This window comes from Eptesicus fuscus, chromosome 13 (genome assembly GCF_027574615.1).
Source record: "Eptesicus fuscus isolate TK198812 chromosome 13, DD_ASM_mEF_20220401, whole genome shotgun sequence".
NCBI lineage: Eukaryota > Metazoa > Chordata > Mammalia > Chiroptera > Vespertilionidae > Eptesicus > Eptesicus fuscus.
In genome coordinates, this window is record NC_072485.1 from 37551564 (window position 1) to 37568656 (window position 17093).

The 17093-nt window shown below is 44.4% G+C and overlaps 1 protein-coding gene and 1 pseudogene across 5 annotated transcripts in view; one reads left to right on the plus strand and one right to left on the minus strand.

Annotated features, from left to right (window-relative positions):
• The window catches only part of RSF1 (remodeling and spacing factor 1), a 127293-nt gene that overhangs the window by 75104 nt on the left and 35096 nt on the right, over positions 1–17093 (plus strand). For 4 of the 5 annotated variants that reach the window (XM_028158334.2, XM_008150009.3, XM_054724590.1 and 1 more), the window contains exons 6-7: positions 11689–13454; positions 15335–15541. In XM_028158334.2, coding sequence (XP_028014135.2) covers positions 11689–13454; positions 15335–15541 — 1973 coding nt within the window. The remainder of the gene's footprint in view (positions 1–11688; positions 13455–15334; positions 15542–17093) is intronic. The other variant, XM_028158335.2, reaches the window with a different exon arrangement.
• On the minus strand, positions 2289–3028 carry LOC103293650 (phosphoethanolamine/phosphocholine phosphatase-like; annotated as a pseudogene).

Sequence of the window (17093 nt, forward strand, 5' to 3'; positions counted from 1 at the left end):
CGGATATAAACAAACATTGCCCTTCTGTGGGGAACTTTAAAGCTGCAGTCTAGAGAATATCTAATGTTGTTAGAATAATAAAGCAAAATGTGACAAAATTATGGTTGGATATTTGGAAATCAGACAAGGAGGGAAAAGAAATAGGAACTAGAGAAAGAATAAAATAGCCACTCTTATTCTTACAGCTAAAATAGATTTTTCTTTAATGACTAGAGGCCCGGTGCACGAAATTCGTGCACGGAGGGGGGTTGTCCCTCAGCCCAGCCTGTACCCTCTCCAATATGGGACCCCTTGAGGGATCGGGCCTAAACGGGCAGTCGGACATCCCTCTCACAATCCAGGACTGCTGGCTCCCAACTGCTTGCCTGCCTGATTGCCCCTAACCACTTCTACCTGCCAGCCTGATCACCCCCTAACCACTCTGCTGCCAGCCTGTTTGCCCCCAACTCCCTCCTCTGCCGGCCTGGTCACCCCTAACTGCCCTCTCCTGCAGGGTTGATCACCTCCAACTGCCCTCCCTTGCAGGCTTGGTCCTTCTCCACTGCCCTCCCTTGCAGGCCGGGTGCCTCCCAACTGCCCTCTCCTGCTGGCCATCTTGTAGTGGCCATCTTGTGTCCACATGGGGACAGCTATATTGTGTGTTGCAGTGATGATCAATCTGCATATTACTCTTTTATTAGATAGGATAGAGGCCTGGTACAGGGGTGGGGGCCAGCTGGTTTGCCCTGAAGGGCGTCCCGGATCAGGTGGGGGTTCCCTTGGGGTGTGGGGAAGCCTGAGCGAGGGGCCTGTGGTGGTTTGCAGGCTGGCCACGCCCCCTGTCAACCCAAGCGGAGGCCCTGGTATCTGGAATTTGTTTTCCTTCTACAATTGAAACTTTGTAGCCTGGAGCGGAGCCAAGCCTGGGGCTCCCTCCGAGGCCGGCAGCCATTTTTTGTTGGGGTTATAATTGAAACTTTGTTGCCTTAAGCGGGTGGGCCCGGCCAGGATGTGTGGAAAGCTTTGCTTCCCCTGTTGCCGGCGGCAACCCTGGCCTGCTCTCTCAAGCTCCATTCTGCCGCCATTTGTTTGAATTTGTTTACCTTCTATATTTGAAACTTTGTAGCTTGAGTGGAAGCTTAGGCCTGGCAAGGGCAGGCGGAAAGCTTGTCTTCCTCTGTTACCTAGGAAACCTTGCTCTCTGTGGCTGTAGCCATCTTGGTTTGGGTTAATTTGCATACTCACTCTGATTGGATGGTGGGCTTGTGGGCGTGGCTTGTGGGCGTGTTGGAGGTATGGTCAATTTGCATATTTGTCTTATTAGATAGGATAGATTAGTTAAATGGCCATGTTTTATATCTAACCATGGGAGATGTAAAGGGGTGGCTCAGCCAATAATACAAAAAGACTATATTCTGTATAGGTGCCAAGAAGAAATACATTATCTATAAAAGTGGGACCTTGCCCTGGACGGTTTGATTCAGTGGTTAGAGCGTCAGCCCAAGGGTCCCAGTTTTGTGGGTTTTTTCCCCCTTCACCTGCTTTAATAGCTCTAAAGCACCAAAGAGGAGGGGCTTAGGTTTTGTTCCCTCTGCTTTAAAACATCATGACTTTCTGTTCCATATGAGAGGAGGGAGCTGCAGAGGGCCCAGCCAACGGGGGTGACTTTGGTTAAGTTCCTGGTTTTGCTGCATTAGACGAGGCTGGGTTATGAGAAGACACTGAGGCACCTCGGTGAGGTTCCTGGCTGGTCCGACCCAAGCTGGACAGTGTGCTACCTCGCTCCACCACCAGGAGGCGACTGTTCCATCTGGCTTTTTTTCCTTTGGGGTTGCTGGCCAGGTGGGCAGGGGAAGGGAGGCAAGAAAAGGGATGTAGTGTGGGATCGTGGTAGGTGAAGCGAGATCTAGGCCTGGGGCGGTCGGTGGAAAGCTTACTCTCTTTCTGCGGGGAGTCCAATGAGGGAGGATTTCTCCTTGATCTAAGCCTGGGAGAGGGGAAGTTACACCCAGGCAGCAGTTAAAAGTTCTCTCTCCTGCAAGGAAATCTCTTCCTCCCAGTTCAGAGGACGAGCTTTTAGGAAACGCTGCTGCCTTCTCAGGTATGTGCATCACCCGGGTTGGACCAGACTCCAGAATCTTTAACTGTTTGCTGTGGATCTGAGGGAGGCAGCCAACCAAGCTGGTTTAACTGCATAGATAGTTCAGATGGCTCTGGACTCCTTCTTTTCGCCCCCGAATGGACGGGCCTGGAATTCTACAAATTCCTGGAGGGACATACCAAAGCGAAAGGGAAAGGAACTTATAAAACTAAGTTGTCTTTCCCAGTCTCCCTTCCCCACTCCTCGTCTGGAAGCGCATGTCGTGGGCGGTCACCCAGGACACCACAGTGGCGGGAACAAGCTGGGCTCGGCCTTCTGTGCCTCCTGAATAAGGCGGTGCATGGGATCGCCACGGTGTGGGAAGGCCACGTTGCCGCTGGCCAGCCATCCCATGGGGCAGAAGTCGTTGGCGCCGTGGCCCACATACAAAAGGTGATCGAAATGCAGGACGTTTGGGGCCCGCTCGCGCAGGTAGTCACTGAGCACCTTGTGCTTGCACATGTTGATGGGGCATCGCCGTGTAGCTGTGTGTGAAAGGGCCGCAGCGCCAGCAGCTCCTGTGCGTCTGGCCCGAGGGGTTGCCGAGTATGCTGCAGAACAGGCCCAGGTCCAGCAGCGGGCAGAGTGCTCTCCACGCTGAAGGTGTTGGCATCCGAGATGCTGCTTGGCCACAAACTGCAGCAGGTCGCCCATGCCCGGGGACAGGGGGATGGCCTCGGCCTCATAGACGGCACGCAAGTCGCGGCCGCACGCCCTGCTCGCCCCGGTACTTGACCCGCTGCATGTACTAGTTAGTACTCGTTGTAGAAGCCCTCGCTGTAGGTGGCGCGCAGGCTCTTTGGCTGCCGCTGGCCCGGCGCGGTGGCCACTATTGAGTCAGTTTTCATCCATGATAGTCTCGTTAAAATCGAAGGTCAGGAGGAAGCGCTGGGCGCCCTGCGCTGCCATCCTGCCAGTCTCTAGAGCAGTTTTGTCCTGAATGATCTGATCATTTTGTGTCATCCAAAAGAGCTCCCCAAATAAAAGGGGCACAGGAGCTCAGCTTCCCCAGCAGGGTGCGGAGCGGTGGCGGCAGAAGTCTGTCCCGGCTGAGTTTCAAGTGCAGAGTGGAGAGAGGGGCTCGCGGAGGTATTCGAGTGCAGGATGGAGCCAGGGTGCTTACCGGAATTGGAGGGGTCGGGTGTCTTATCCACCCTCGGATTTCTGGGCTCCGGCTCACAAGTGCCTCGGGTCGGGAGGGGCCATGGATGATGTGTGTCTGGGCTGTCCCCTCCACCTGCCCTCCATTCCCCCTGCTGGGGCCACCACGTGTTCCCTTTAAATGTCTGGCAGCCGGAGCTGGAGCCGCGTCCAAGTCACCGCAGTCCAAGGGTCCCAGTTTTGATTCCAGTCAAGGGCAGGCATGTAGCTCAATTGCGGGCGTGTATGGGAAGCAACCAATTGATGTGTCTCTCATCATGTTTCTCTCTGTCTCTCCCCCTCCCACTCTCTCTAAAAATCAATGGGAAAAAATATATATATCCTAGTGTGAGGATTAACCAATAAATAAATAAGGGACCCCCTTGCCCGGCAAGTGTGGTTCAATGGTTGAGCATCGACCTGTGAACTAGGAGGTCATGGTTCAATTCCTGGTCAGGGCACATGCCCAGGTTGTAAGCTCAATCCCCAGTGGGGGGCGTGAAGGAGGCAGCTGATTATTATTTCTCATCATCGATATTTCTATCTCTCTATCCCTCGCTCTTCCTCTCTGAAATCAATAAGAATATATTTTTTAAAATGCAATACTTCCCAAAATGGCATCATTTGGCCTAAAAAGTTCACTAACTGAATAATTAAATTGACTTTTTGTTTTAAAGGTAATTAGAATTGCCTTCTAAAAAAGTGAATTTCTTAAAGTGGCATCAGAATCTCACACACTGGCCTCAACCTATCTGTCTAGTATTACCTTCTACTATTTCCTTACATGATCACTGGTTCCAGATTATCTAGATGCCTTTATTTCCTCTATTTGTCTTGGACATTCCTTCTGTGTTTTTATCATGCTCTTTTACCTCTGGGGTACAGTTCCTCCACGGTGGAAATTTTAGTTATATTTCAGGGCCATCTGAAATCCTACCTTCATGATCCCTTTTCTGAGCTCCACCAGCACTTAATTAAGGACTTATTTTATCCCACTTATATTAGGGTCAATCATATTACCAAGCTTGAGGCTCTCAAATACTTGTTTTATTGTTATTCTCAGGCTATGGTATATTTCAAAGGGAGTGTTAGGTATCATATAAGCCTCTTTTCTGTCTTAATACCCAGCATTATCATTTCAAGTGGTACACTACATGGAAGTAACTGTGTTTGTAGAACACCATGAAATTTAAGATGTTTTCACTCCACATTAGATAGTGTATTTAATTTAGAAGGGACTTTTAACTTAAGGAGAACTTTTATAGGGGAAAACAAAGTTGAAGAAAATCCTAACCTCTAATTTAGTGTTTTTCTGCTAATTAGAAAAAGACTTTCTTTTGTTAATTATTATAGGCATATATATTACTACTAGAGGCCCAGTGCACGAAATTCGTGCACGGAGGGGGATTGTCCTTCAGCCCAGCCTGTACCCCCTGTACCCTCTCCAATCTAGGACCCCTTAAGGGATGTCCGACTGCCCGTTTAGGCCCGATCCCTGGGATCGGGCCTAAACGGGCAGTCGGACATCCCTTTCACAATCCAGGACTGCTGGCTCCCAACTGCTTGCCTGCCTGCCTTCCTGATTGCCCCTAACCGCTTCTGCCTGCCTCTCACAATCCAGGACTGCTGGCTCCAAACTGCTTGCCTGCCTGCCTCCCTGATTGCCCCTAACTGCTTCTGCCTGCCAGCCTGATCACCCCCTAACCACTCTGCTGCCAGCCTGTTTGCCCCCAACTTCCCTCCTCTGCCGGCCTGGTCACCCCTAACTGCCCTCTCCTGCAGAGTTGATCACCTCCAACTGCCCTCCCTTGCAGGCTTGGTCCCTCTCAACTGCCCTCCCTTACAGGCCAGGTGCCTCCCAACTGCCCTCTCCTGCTGCTGTGGTGGCGATCCTGTGTCCACATGGGGGCAGCTATATTGTGTGTTGCAGTGATGATCAATCTGCATAGTACTCTTTTATTAGATAGGATAGAGGCCTGGTACAGGGGTGGGGGCCAGCTGGTTTGCCCTGAAGGGTGTCCCTGATCAGGGTGGGGTACCCTTGGGGCATGGGGCGGCCTGAGCGAGGGGCCTGTGGTGGTTTGCAGGCCAGCCATGCCCCCTGGCAACCCAAGCAGAGGCCCTGGTATCTGGAATTTATTTTCCTTCTACAATTGAAACTTTGTAGCCTGGAGCAGAGCCAAACCTGAGGCTCCCTCCGAGGCCCATAGCCATTAGTGTTGGGGCTATAATTGAAACTTTGTTGCCTTAAGCGGATGGGCCCGGCTAGGGTGTGTGGAAAGCTTTGCTTCCCCTGTTGCCGGCGGCAACCCTGGCCTGCTCTCTCAAGCTCCATTCTACCGCCATTTGTTTGAATTTGTTTACCTTCTATAATTGAAACTTTGTAGCTTGAGTGGAGGCTTAGGCCTGCAACTGCTGGCAGAAAGCTTGGCTTCCTCTGTTACCTAGGAAACCTTGCTCTCTGTGGCTGTAGCCATCTTGGTTTGGGTTAATTTGCATGCTCGCTCTGATTGGATGGTGGGCGTGGCTTGTGGGCGTGGCTTGTGGGTGTGTCGGAGGTATGGTCAATTTGCATATTTGTCTATTATTATATAGGATATGTGGAATGAGAAAAGAATATCATTTAAGAATCTCTAGTCAAGAATAGAAATTGTATACTGGCAGTTTGAAAACTTAATTTGGCCTGAAAACTTGTTTATATTGGTCTGTAGAGTACTGCTTTGTTTAAAATAAAACAAAAATTCTCCATTTTTATTCAGTGGTTTTTAGTATATTTACAATATTGTGCAACCATAACCACTAATTCGGGACCATCTTCATCACTCCACAAAGAATCCCTGCAAGAATTAAGCAGTCATTTTCCATATTTCCCTATGCCTAACTCTATGAAGCCCCTTATCTACTTTCTTTCTTTGTAAATGTGCCTATTTTGAATGTTTCATGTAAACCGAATTATACAATATGTGGCCTTTTGTGTCTGACTCTTTTTACTTGACATAATGTTTTCAAGGTTTAGCCATGCTTTTCATGGCTGAATAATATTCCATTATTTTTTTATCCATTCATGAATTGGTAAACATTTGATTTGTTTTCACTTTTTGGCTATTAGGATTAATGCCTCTGTGAACACTCATATACAGAGTTTTGTGGGAACAGGTTTTCACGTGTGTATTTTTAAAATTTTAATTTCCTGTCAACATTTAAAATAAAAAATTAGAAGAGTTAGTAACTATGGACCATCATTTCTACTTGCCAACAATGGGCTGTACCTGAATAATAGTTTACCCTCCTTGGGGGACTCACACTCTCCTGTTTACTGTAGTCCTCTCTTGTGTTCCCTAAAATTGGCCTTAGTCCTCAATTGCTTGACCTAGTACTTACATTTTGTTGTTTTCATAGTATAAAGTGGGAAAAATTTTTATTCATGTCTCTATCAAATATTAAAAAAACAAAAGTAGCCCGGCCAGCATGGCTCAGTGGTTGAGCATCGACCTATGTACCAGGAGGTCACGATTCAATAAAGACATATCTCTCTCTCTCTCTCTCTCTCTGTCTCTCTGTCTCTGTCTCTGTCTCTGTCTCTCTCTCTCTCTCTCTCTCTCTCACACACACACACACACACACACACACCATAGAACTAGACCAAGAAAACTGGGAGGGGGGGCTAATTTTTGCATAAGTGAAGAATATTTCTTCAAGTATAATAAGTAAAGTAATCTACAGGTGATCCTCTTGTGGCCAGTATTAGCATATCTGATATAAAGCTTAAATTCATCTTTATATCACCAATAATGTACTTTAATGTAGTATTACTCTGCTCTGCCTGTCAAAATAAAACTAGTGACCCGGTGCACGAAATTCATGCACATTAAAAGGGGATTAATTAGAGGAAATAATTTAATATTGCTATTTGCCCTCTCTCTATAATAGAAGTGTCAGAGATGAAAGAAAAATTAGTAAAATGTATATGAAAACCTTCCTCCTGTCACGGTCTGGGGCATACCACGGGACCCAGAGTCAAGTCCCCTCCCACCCACGTGCACCTCAAAATCACGTGAGACCCAGACCCGGCCAGTCCCACCCCTGTCAAGCCCTGCCGGGCAGGGGGCATAGCCTCAGGTCCCCTGGCCTGGCGCCAGGATGGGCGGGCATGGCCTGAGATCCCCGAGCCCAGATCGGGGCAGAGGGCGTGCCTTGAGGTCCTCCATAAAGCCCCACCAGGTGGGGGACACGGCCTGAGATCCCCTGTCAAGGCCAGCACCAGGAGGCGGGCGCAGCCTCAGGTCCCCCATCCAGCCCCGCTGGGTGGGGGCGCGGCCTGAGTTCCTCCAACCCAGCACTGGGGGTGCACCTTGAGGTCCCTCGTCAAGCTCCACTGTGTGGGGGACATGACCTGAGGTCCCCCGTCAAGCCCCGCTGGGCGGGGGGTGGTGCAGCCTCCAGGTCCCCTGGCCCAGTGCTGGGCCGGGGGCGCAGCCTGAGGTCCCCCAGCCTGGTGCTGGTGTGGGGGCACAGCCTGAAGTCCCCTGTCAAGCCCTGCCGGGCTGGGGGCACAGCCTGAGGTCCCCTGTCAAGCCCCACAGGGGCGGGGGAGGGCATAGCCTCAGGTCCCTGCTGATTGCTCGTTAAGGCTCCTTATGGGAACCTGGCCTCAGCTGTGAGTGCAGTCATCTTTGTGACGGAGTGATGGTCAGTTAGCATATTCCCTCTTTATTAGATAGGGTACTTGATTTAGGAGCTTACAGAACAAATTTATTTTTCAACAGTTCTAGAGACTAGAAGTTCCAGGTTGAGGTGCCAGTAGACTCAGTTTCTGGTGAGGGCTTTCTTCCTGGCTTGCAGATGGCCACCTTCTTTCTGTGTCCTCAGATGGCTTCTTCTATGTGTGTGTGTGTGGAAAGAGAGTAATCTGGTGTTTCTTCTTCCTATAAGTGTGCCAGCACTATTGGATTAAGGCTCCATCATTATGACCTCATTTATCTATAATTATCTCTCTAAAGACCCAATATCCAAATATAGTCACTTTGGAAATTAGGGCTTTAACATACCAACTTGGGGGTTGGGGTATAATTTAGTCCATACTTGTAGTATTATTAAATAACCCATAGTAAGAATTGTGATGGGTAATGGAGAAAGATAAGCTGGTATTAAAGCTTTGACCAGGAATGAAACCCTCCACCCTTTAGTCTGTGGGCCTACACTCCAACTACTGAGCCAAACACTTGTTGCTGTTTTTTAATCCTCACCTGAGGATATTTTTCCATTGCTTTTTAGAGAGAAGGAAAGACAGAGAGAAATATTGATGTGAGAGAAACACACATATTGGTTGTCTCCTGCATGTGCCCCGACCAGGGCCTGGGCCATGGAGGAACCTGCAATGGAGGTTTGTGCCCTTGACTGGAACAAAACCTGGAACCCGTCAGTCTGCAGGCAAAGCTCTATCCACTGAGCCAAACTGGCTCGGCGAATTTGCATTTTTATGTCACGAACACTAGGATACAGATCACAATACTTAAGTGAAAGATTTGTGCTGATTGGGGTTGGGGGAGAGCAGATAAGGGGAGAGGAGAGTAAGAAAGAAGGGGGAGAGGGAAGGAAAAAAGCAAAAGAAATCTCTTGTGATTCAAGAATTTGTTGAACTTTTTTTTCTGATTGAGTTTGTTGTGCCTTGAATCAGAACATCTATCATTTATGATTTTGGGCATAATTTTTGAACCTGCACATCCTGCATAAAAAGAACATACTGATGGCAAAATTTAAAACTGTAGACAATATCTGAAACTTAAGGTCTTAGAGGAGCTGGGGTGCTCTGGGTCTTATGAATTCTCAAACCTCTCCAGCCAAAGCTCTCTTCCAAGACAAAACTCCATAGTGCCCTTTGTCCAAACTGTGGTAATAGACTCTAAATTAAGTAGGATGGGAGCAACAGTGACAAGCAAAAACGGAGGTTTTAATAAAAGTATGGTAAAGGAATAGAGTTAGGTAATCTCATAGTGTGAATCACTTTAATTTTGAATATTTTACAAAAATAACAGATGGGGAGCTCTAGAGCTATCAAATTAGAAAAACTATTTGACAAAAATAATCAACTAAAAAGGACCAAAGTCAAATCTTATAGGATTACAAGAACAAAAGAGAATAAGAAGCAGAATAACCACTACAGAGAATGAGCTTATCCAAAAGACATTCTCACAAAACATATGAGAACTATAACTTCATCGGTTGTAGAACTCAAGAAAGAGTTAAGATATTTCAAAGAAACAGAAGAAACATCTGCCCAAACATATGCAAGAATTATTGTCTTTAAAAAATAGCAAATGGGCCCTTGCTGGTTTGGCTCAGTGTTTAGAGCATTGGCCTGAAGGGTCCCAGGTTCGATTCGGGTCAAGGGCACATGCCCAGGTTGTGGGCTCAACCCCCAGTGGGGGATGTGTAGGAGGCAGCCGGTCAGTGATTCTCTCTCATCATTGATGTTTCCACCTCTCTCTCCCTTCCTCTCTGAAATCAATAAAAATAAAGAAAAATAAAATAAAAAGAATGACCAAGTTTAAAATAGCAAATGATAGCTGTATTTTTTTTTTAATAAAAAAGAATTGAAGAAAGAGATAAAGATTTGAGAGAAAGAGATAAGGATTTGAATATAGGCAAAGAAAATATAACAGGTCTCTAAACAAAAAGTCAAAGGAAGGGAACAGACAACAATACTAGCCTGTGTTTCACAAAACTTCCTGAAATAAAGATGGGAGTCTGCGTGTTGAAAAGACACTGTATACCTTGGAAAATGAACCCAGAACAACTAATATCAAGACATGTACTAGTAAAATTACTGTTTTTGAAGAAAGAAATACTTTAGCTATCCAGACAAAGGGACCAAGTGACTTAAGGGAAAGAACACCAGGCTGCTCTATGCCAGAAGAAAATGCCATAGTGTATATCAGGGGGGGGAATATAAGACAGGGATTTTATGTCCAGCCAAGTTGACTTTCAGATAAAGACTGTAGATAAACTGTTTTAGTATCTATTTTCCCATTAGTCTTTCTTTAGTCTTTCTTTACTATCTTCTAGTAAATGAGCTGCAGATAGCCAAAATTACTAACAAAATGTCAGTAGTGGGTGATATAGAAATAAATATAATTGTATTTGTTTGTGTGGCTTGATATACATAGATATATTCTCTACCTCTGAGAGCAATCTAAGAATAATGACATCCCAGTAGCAATAAGCACTCTTAGCTTTAGATTTTTATTTTAAAACTAGAGGCCTGGTGCACGAATTCGTGCATGGGTAGGGTCCAGCCAGCCCACCCCAGTGGGGGCCAATTGGGGCTGGCCGGTGGGGGGGAGGGGCGTGGGAGGTTGGCCACCACCACCCCCTGGGGGGCCAATCAGGGGCGGGGCGATCATTGGCGGGTCCAACTGGCCCTGCCCTCGATTGGGGGGGGGGCTTAACTGGGGGCGGGGTTGGCTGGGGGGAGGTACCTGGGTTGTGGGTTTGCTCCCCTGCCCCTGGTCGGGGTGTGTGTGGGAGGCAACCAATTGATGTGTCTCTCTCACATACATGTTTCTCTCTCTCCCCCTCCCTCCCTCTCTTCCACTCTCTGTAAAGCAATGGGAAAAATATCCTTGGTTGAGGATTAACAACAACAACAAAAAGAATTGACAGATAAACCTAATAGTGTATTTGTAAAATATTAACTCCTGGAATGTTATAAAAATAGCATTTAATAAAGTAAATTATAATAAAAACACATTGGGGAGTGTTATATGATTAAGTATAATTTTTGGATAAAGCATTTAATATAAGAAAGTACTAATGTTTCAATGAAAAATGGCAACATGATCATGACTTTGTCAAAAATATACAAGACTAGAAGGAAGTAACTTAAAATATTAGTAATGATTGTCTGTGGGTATTAGGATTATGGTCATTTTTTCCCTCTTTTTCATTTTCTGTACAGGATTGTGTTAATTTTATAATCTGAATAAAACAAATTTTACCACTGCCATTCTCATGTTGCCTCAATGAAATGAAGTGCTCAATGACTTAACAAAGAACAATAGTCAGTTCTTCAGACAAATACAGTTTTTTGCAAATGTTTCATATAATATTTTTAGTTTTAGTTGAGCCATATTTTGAGCTTATATAAATTATTTGAGCTGTATAAATATTTGCATTCCATTGAGAACACTGAAGCTAAAATATAAAGCAGAAATTTGAGTCATTCTAAATAATAGCTTTTTAATATCTAGAGGTTATACTTTAGCGTTTGGTAATTTTCTTTAGTCAGATTTTATTTTTTATTGTTAAATGTCCAGTGACAAAAGTTACCTCTTTTAAGAGAGAAACTTCAAATGGAAATATATTTTAAGCCTTTTATATTTTATATATCTTGATCTCTTGGATTCATGTAAACTTTTTCTGATTTTTAGAGGAACAGAAGGAAAATGAAAAAAAGAGGAAAAGTGAAGAGCAGCCAGGAGATTCAGAAAACTGTTCTATACCCAATGCTCTGGAAGAAACGACTGTGAAAATAGAAAAAGAAGATGAAAAGGAACTTGTGAAAATGCCAGTTATAGTAAAGCTAGAAAAACCTTTGCTGGAAAGTGAGGGAAAAAAGATTATCAAAGAAGAAAGTGATGCCTTCAAGGAAAATGTCAAACCCATTAAAGTCGAAGTGAAGGAATGTAAAGCAGACCCTAAAGATATCAAAGGAGGTGTGGAGAAGCTGGAGCCCGAGAGGCTGGAGTTTGGTGTCAATGTTAAATCTACTCAAGAAATTTCTGAGAAGTCTACTGAAGAAACTGAGAAACTTAAAAATGACCAGCAGGCCAAGATACCACTAAAAAAACGAGAAATTAAACTGAGTGATGATTTTGACAGTCCAATCAAAGGACCTTTGTGTAAATCAGTTACTCCAACAAAAGAATTTTTGAAGGATGAAGTAAAACAAGAGGAGGAGACTTATAAAAGGATTTCTGCAATCACTGCTTTGGTTCATGAAGGGAAACAGCTGGTAAATGGAGAAGTCTGTGATGAAAAGGTAACTCCAAATTTTAAGACAGAACAAATGGAGACAAAGTTTTATGATACAAAGGAAGATAGCTGTAGCCCCTCTAAGGATAAAAGTGTCATCGTGGAGGGAAACGGAGCAGAGTCCTTAAATTCTGTCATAATAAGTATTAAAAAAGGTGACCTGGAGAAGGAAGTGGTCCCTTTAGGGAAAGATGCAGAAAGTTCAATATCAGTTGTAGAGACCCAGAATCCAAAAGAGCAGGTAGAGGAAACTGGTCCTCCAGAAATGGAAACCTCTCTTGAGGCTTCTGAGATGGCAACTGATCTCTCTTTAAAAACTGCTTTATCTACTGCTGAATCCCATACCATGAAAGTTGAAGAGAAGTCTCCCAAAAATAAGGATAAGCGCCCACCAGTCATAGAATGTCTTGAAAAGTTAGAGAAGTCCCAAAAGACCTTTCTTGATAAGGACCCACAAAGATTGAGTCCAATACCAGAGGAGGTTCCTAAGAGTCCTCTGGAATCAGTAATGCTGGGCTCTCCCGGGGCAGCTGAAACTTCTTCAATGTCTAACATGGCTGGCCATTGTGAGAAACCAGCCTCAGAAAAAGAAATGGTGGAGTGTCAGAGCACAAGTTCTGTTGAGGGTCAGTCCCTGCAAAAAACAGACTCAGAAGTTCAGAAAGAGGATTCTGAATCCATGGAGGTAGAAATGGACAACCTGGACAATGCCCAGACCTCTGGTGCAGAGGACCCTTCTGACACAAAAGGTTCTATGCAAAAAAACAAATTTAAATATAAGTTGATTCCTGAAGAAGAAACCACTGCCCCAGAAAACACAGAGATAACCTCTGAAAGGCAAAAGGAGGGCATCAAATTAACAATTAGGATATCCAGTCGGAAGAAGAAGCCAGAATCTCCTCCCAAAATTCTAGAACCAGAAACCAAGCAAGAGAAGTCCGAAAAGGAAGAAGAGAAAACAAATGTGGGTCGTACTTTAAGGAGGTCTCCAAGAATATCTAGACCCACAGCCAAAGTGGCTGAGATCAGAGATCAGAAAGCTGATAAAAAAAGAGGGGAAGGAGAAGATGAAGTGGACGAGGAGTCAACAGCTTTGCAAAAAACAGACAAAAAGGAAAATTTGAAAAAAATGGAGAAAGATACAAATTCTAAAGTAAGCAAGGTAAAGTTTCTCCTACTCTGAGATTTAATTTTTATTAGAAATATTTGTCTGTAGGTGTTTGTAGCTTTTGCTTTTGACTAAAGTTATTCAAAGAAAACTTTAAAAACACCCATACCTTCCTATATCAGAGATGTCTTTTTTCAGTAATTATCCCCAAACATTTTATTTCAGACTGTCTAATTATCTTTTAAACTTTTTTTTATTACAGGCAGTAAAGAAATATATTCTTTCTGCAAGCTACTCAAATAATATCCAACCTATAGGATTGAGAAATGAAAATGTCCTATAAACACTATTAGCAGTTAGTTTCCAATCCTTTTTCCATACATTCATGTGTATGTTATAAATATTTATCTATTCACTTAAAAAACAAGTTGAATCAAATATGTTCATTTTTATCTGAGTTTTTCACTTAACAGTGTATCTTTGAACTCTTTCCACATCAGTAAGATATAGTCTACCTTTTGGTTATTAATGGCCACATAGTATTCCATAGTGTAGATATAACTCAGTTTCTTTGACTACTCCCTTATTGATTGACATTTAGGTTGTTTCCAATTTTTCACTATTGCAGGCAATGCTGCTTTGAAGATCATTTTGGACATGAGTGAGTATTTCTTTAGAATAGACTCCTAGAATTGGATTTGCTGGGTCAAGGGGCATGTATATTTTATTTTTTGACAGTTATTGACACATTTCTAAAAATTGTCTCATTATGTAGCCTCTCATTACGGCTATGAGAGTGCCTATATTCCCCAATATATTAGTCTAAGAAGCCAGAAGTTTTTTCTCATGTTCCTCGTATTTAAGCAAAATTTGGTACCAGTCTTTGGCTAGTCTGTGGAAGTTTGTTATAATTAAAAGTGCTACTTTCGTTTTTAATTTATTTAGTGATCAGATTGTTCACCTTTGTAAGTGATCCTCTATTGCCTGGAGTACTGAATTTTTAATTCTTTACTTTAAAAAAATTTCCCCTTCTGCTAGAATTATGTTGGTCTTTGATAAGGACTTATACTGTAGAAATTAAAATATAAATTTAAAAATTGTGGCCCTAGCCGTTTTGGCACAGTGGATAGAGCATGGTCTCCGGACTGAAGGGTCAGGTCCCGGGTTTAATTCCGGTCAAGGGCACATGCCCTGGTTGCCGGCTAGATCCCCAGTAGGGGGTGTGCAAGAGGCAGCCAATCAATGATTCTCATCATTGATGTTTCTATCTCTCCCTCTCCCTTCCTCTGAAATGAATAAACATATATAAAAATTGTGCAACCAGAAAATAAAAAGCAATTTACAACATTATAAACTTATTCTGAATAATATATTTTTTAAGTTTGTCAGGATTTTTATGTGCATTTCTGACCCATTAAAATTTTTTATATTAATCTCTGATGTGGAAATTTAAAACTTTGTATAATAAAATGTGAGAACATAGTCAGTGCTCTATTATAGTGCCTTTAAAATGTGCATGGCCTTTGACCCAGAATTCTCTTCGAGGAATTTATCCTAACTACAGAGCTATGTGTAAAAGTTTTTATTTACAAGGATACAGTTGAAAAAATGGGAAACTACCTAAATGTCTGTCTAGTAGAGGATTAGAGAAATACAACTACACGATGGCATATTATATAGTCATTTACAATGATGTTAGGAGAATATTTTATGACTAGGGAAAATACTTATAAGATAGTGTTTATCATAATATCCCCCAAAATAGAAAACATAGTGGGAATGTATATCAAAATTAAATAGTATGTGTATCTATGAAGAAGCTACAATAATTTTCCTTTTTTTTATGTATTGACTAAATATTCTGCAAGGGACAAATAATAGTTTTTCTTTTTACATTCCTATACAAATTATCCCAATTTTTTATTTTATACAAGGTAAAAACCAAAGGCAAAGTTCGATGGACTGGTTCTCGAACACGTGGCAGGTGGAAATATTCCAGCAACGATGAAAGTGAAGGATCTGACAGTGAAAAATCATCTGCAGCTTCAGAAGAGGAAGGAGAAAAGGAGAGTGAAGAAGCCGTCCTAGCGGATGATGATGAACCCTGCAAAAAATGTGGCCTTCCAAACCATCCTGAGCTAGTGCGTAATAGTCACTTTACTGGCATGCTATGGTTTTCCAAAGCCTAACTCTTCTGGGCTTGATCATGATTTGAATTTTTTAATGCTGCAGAGCTTGCGTGTGCAAAATAACCTTTATTTCTATTTCTTAAATAACCCAGTTCTGGGAAGGTCAGGATCCTGCTTTTATTCTGCCTAGCTAGCTGTTGTTATTTGCTCTTAATAAGAATACACTCCTAATTTCTCTCACAAATCTATGAAATTATTCAAATATTTCTGTTCTGTTCTGAAGTGCCAGCTGTAAAAGGCCTGAGGCCTTATTGCCTTTCTGTAACAACGTATAAATCAAGTAGTTAACCTGGTAGGGTTTATAACTTTAGGAAATGGGCAATTTTTTTTTAAATTTAAGAGTACAAATATATTCAGATATAATTTCAGAAGGATAGTGACCAATTTACATGGAACTTTCTTACCCAGTAAGTAAGTAACCTAAATCAGGAAAACCAGTTCCTACATCCTATCTAATAAAAGAGTAATATGCAAATTGACTGTCACCCAACACACAAGATGGCTGCCCCCATGTGGTCAAAGATGGCTGCCCCCATGTGGACACAAGATGGCCGCCACAAGATGGCCAGCATGGGAGGGCAGGTGGGAGGGACCAGGCCTGCAAGGGAGGGCAGTTGGGGGCGATCAAGCCTGCAGGGGAGGGCAGTTAGGGGTGACCAGGCCAGCAGAGGAGGGAAGTTGGGGGCGACCAGGCCTGCAGGGAAGGGCAGTTGGGGGGGGGACCCAGGCCTGCAGGGAAGAGCAATTGGCGGGGGGACCAGGCCTGCAGGGGAGGACAGTTAGGGGTGACCAGGCTGGCAGAGGAGGGAAGTTGGGGGCGACCAGGCCTGCAGGGGAGGACAGTTAGGGGTGACCAGGCATGTAGGGTAGGGCAGTTAGGGGCAATCAGGCTGGCAGGGTAGTGGCTAGGCATCAATCAGGCTGGTAGGAGAGTGCTTAGGGGGTGATCAGGCTGGGAGGCAGAAGCAGTTAAGGGCAATTAGGAAGGCAGGCAGGGAGCAGTTTGGAGCCAGCAGTCTTGGATTGTGAGAGGGATGTCCGACTGCCTGTTTAGGCCCTACCAGGATCGGGCCTAAACGGGCAGTTGGACATCCCTTGAGGGGTCCCAGATTGGAGAGGGTGTAGTCTGGGCTGAGGGACACACATCCCCATCCACGAGATTCGTGCACTCTGGGGTTGGGGGGGGGGGGAGGGGAGTCCCTCAGCCCGGCCTGCACCCTCTCACAGTCAGGGAGCCCTCGGGGGATGTCCGACTTAGAGTGGGCCTAAGCCGTCAGTAGGACATCCTTAGCACTGCCACAGAGGCAGAAGAGGCTCCCACCACCGCTGCTGCACTCGCCACAGCTTCTGGCTGAGCAGCACTCCCCCTGTGGGAGCACACTGACCACCAGGGGGCAGCTCCTGCATTGAGCATCTGCCCCCTGGTGGTAAGTGCGCGTCATAGTGACTGGTCGTTCTGCCGTTTGGTCACTTTGCATATTACCCTTTTATTATATAGGATTTC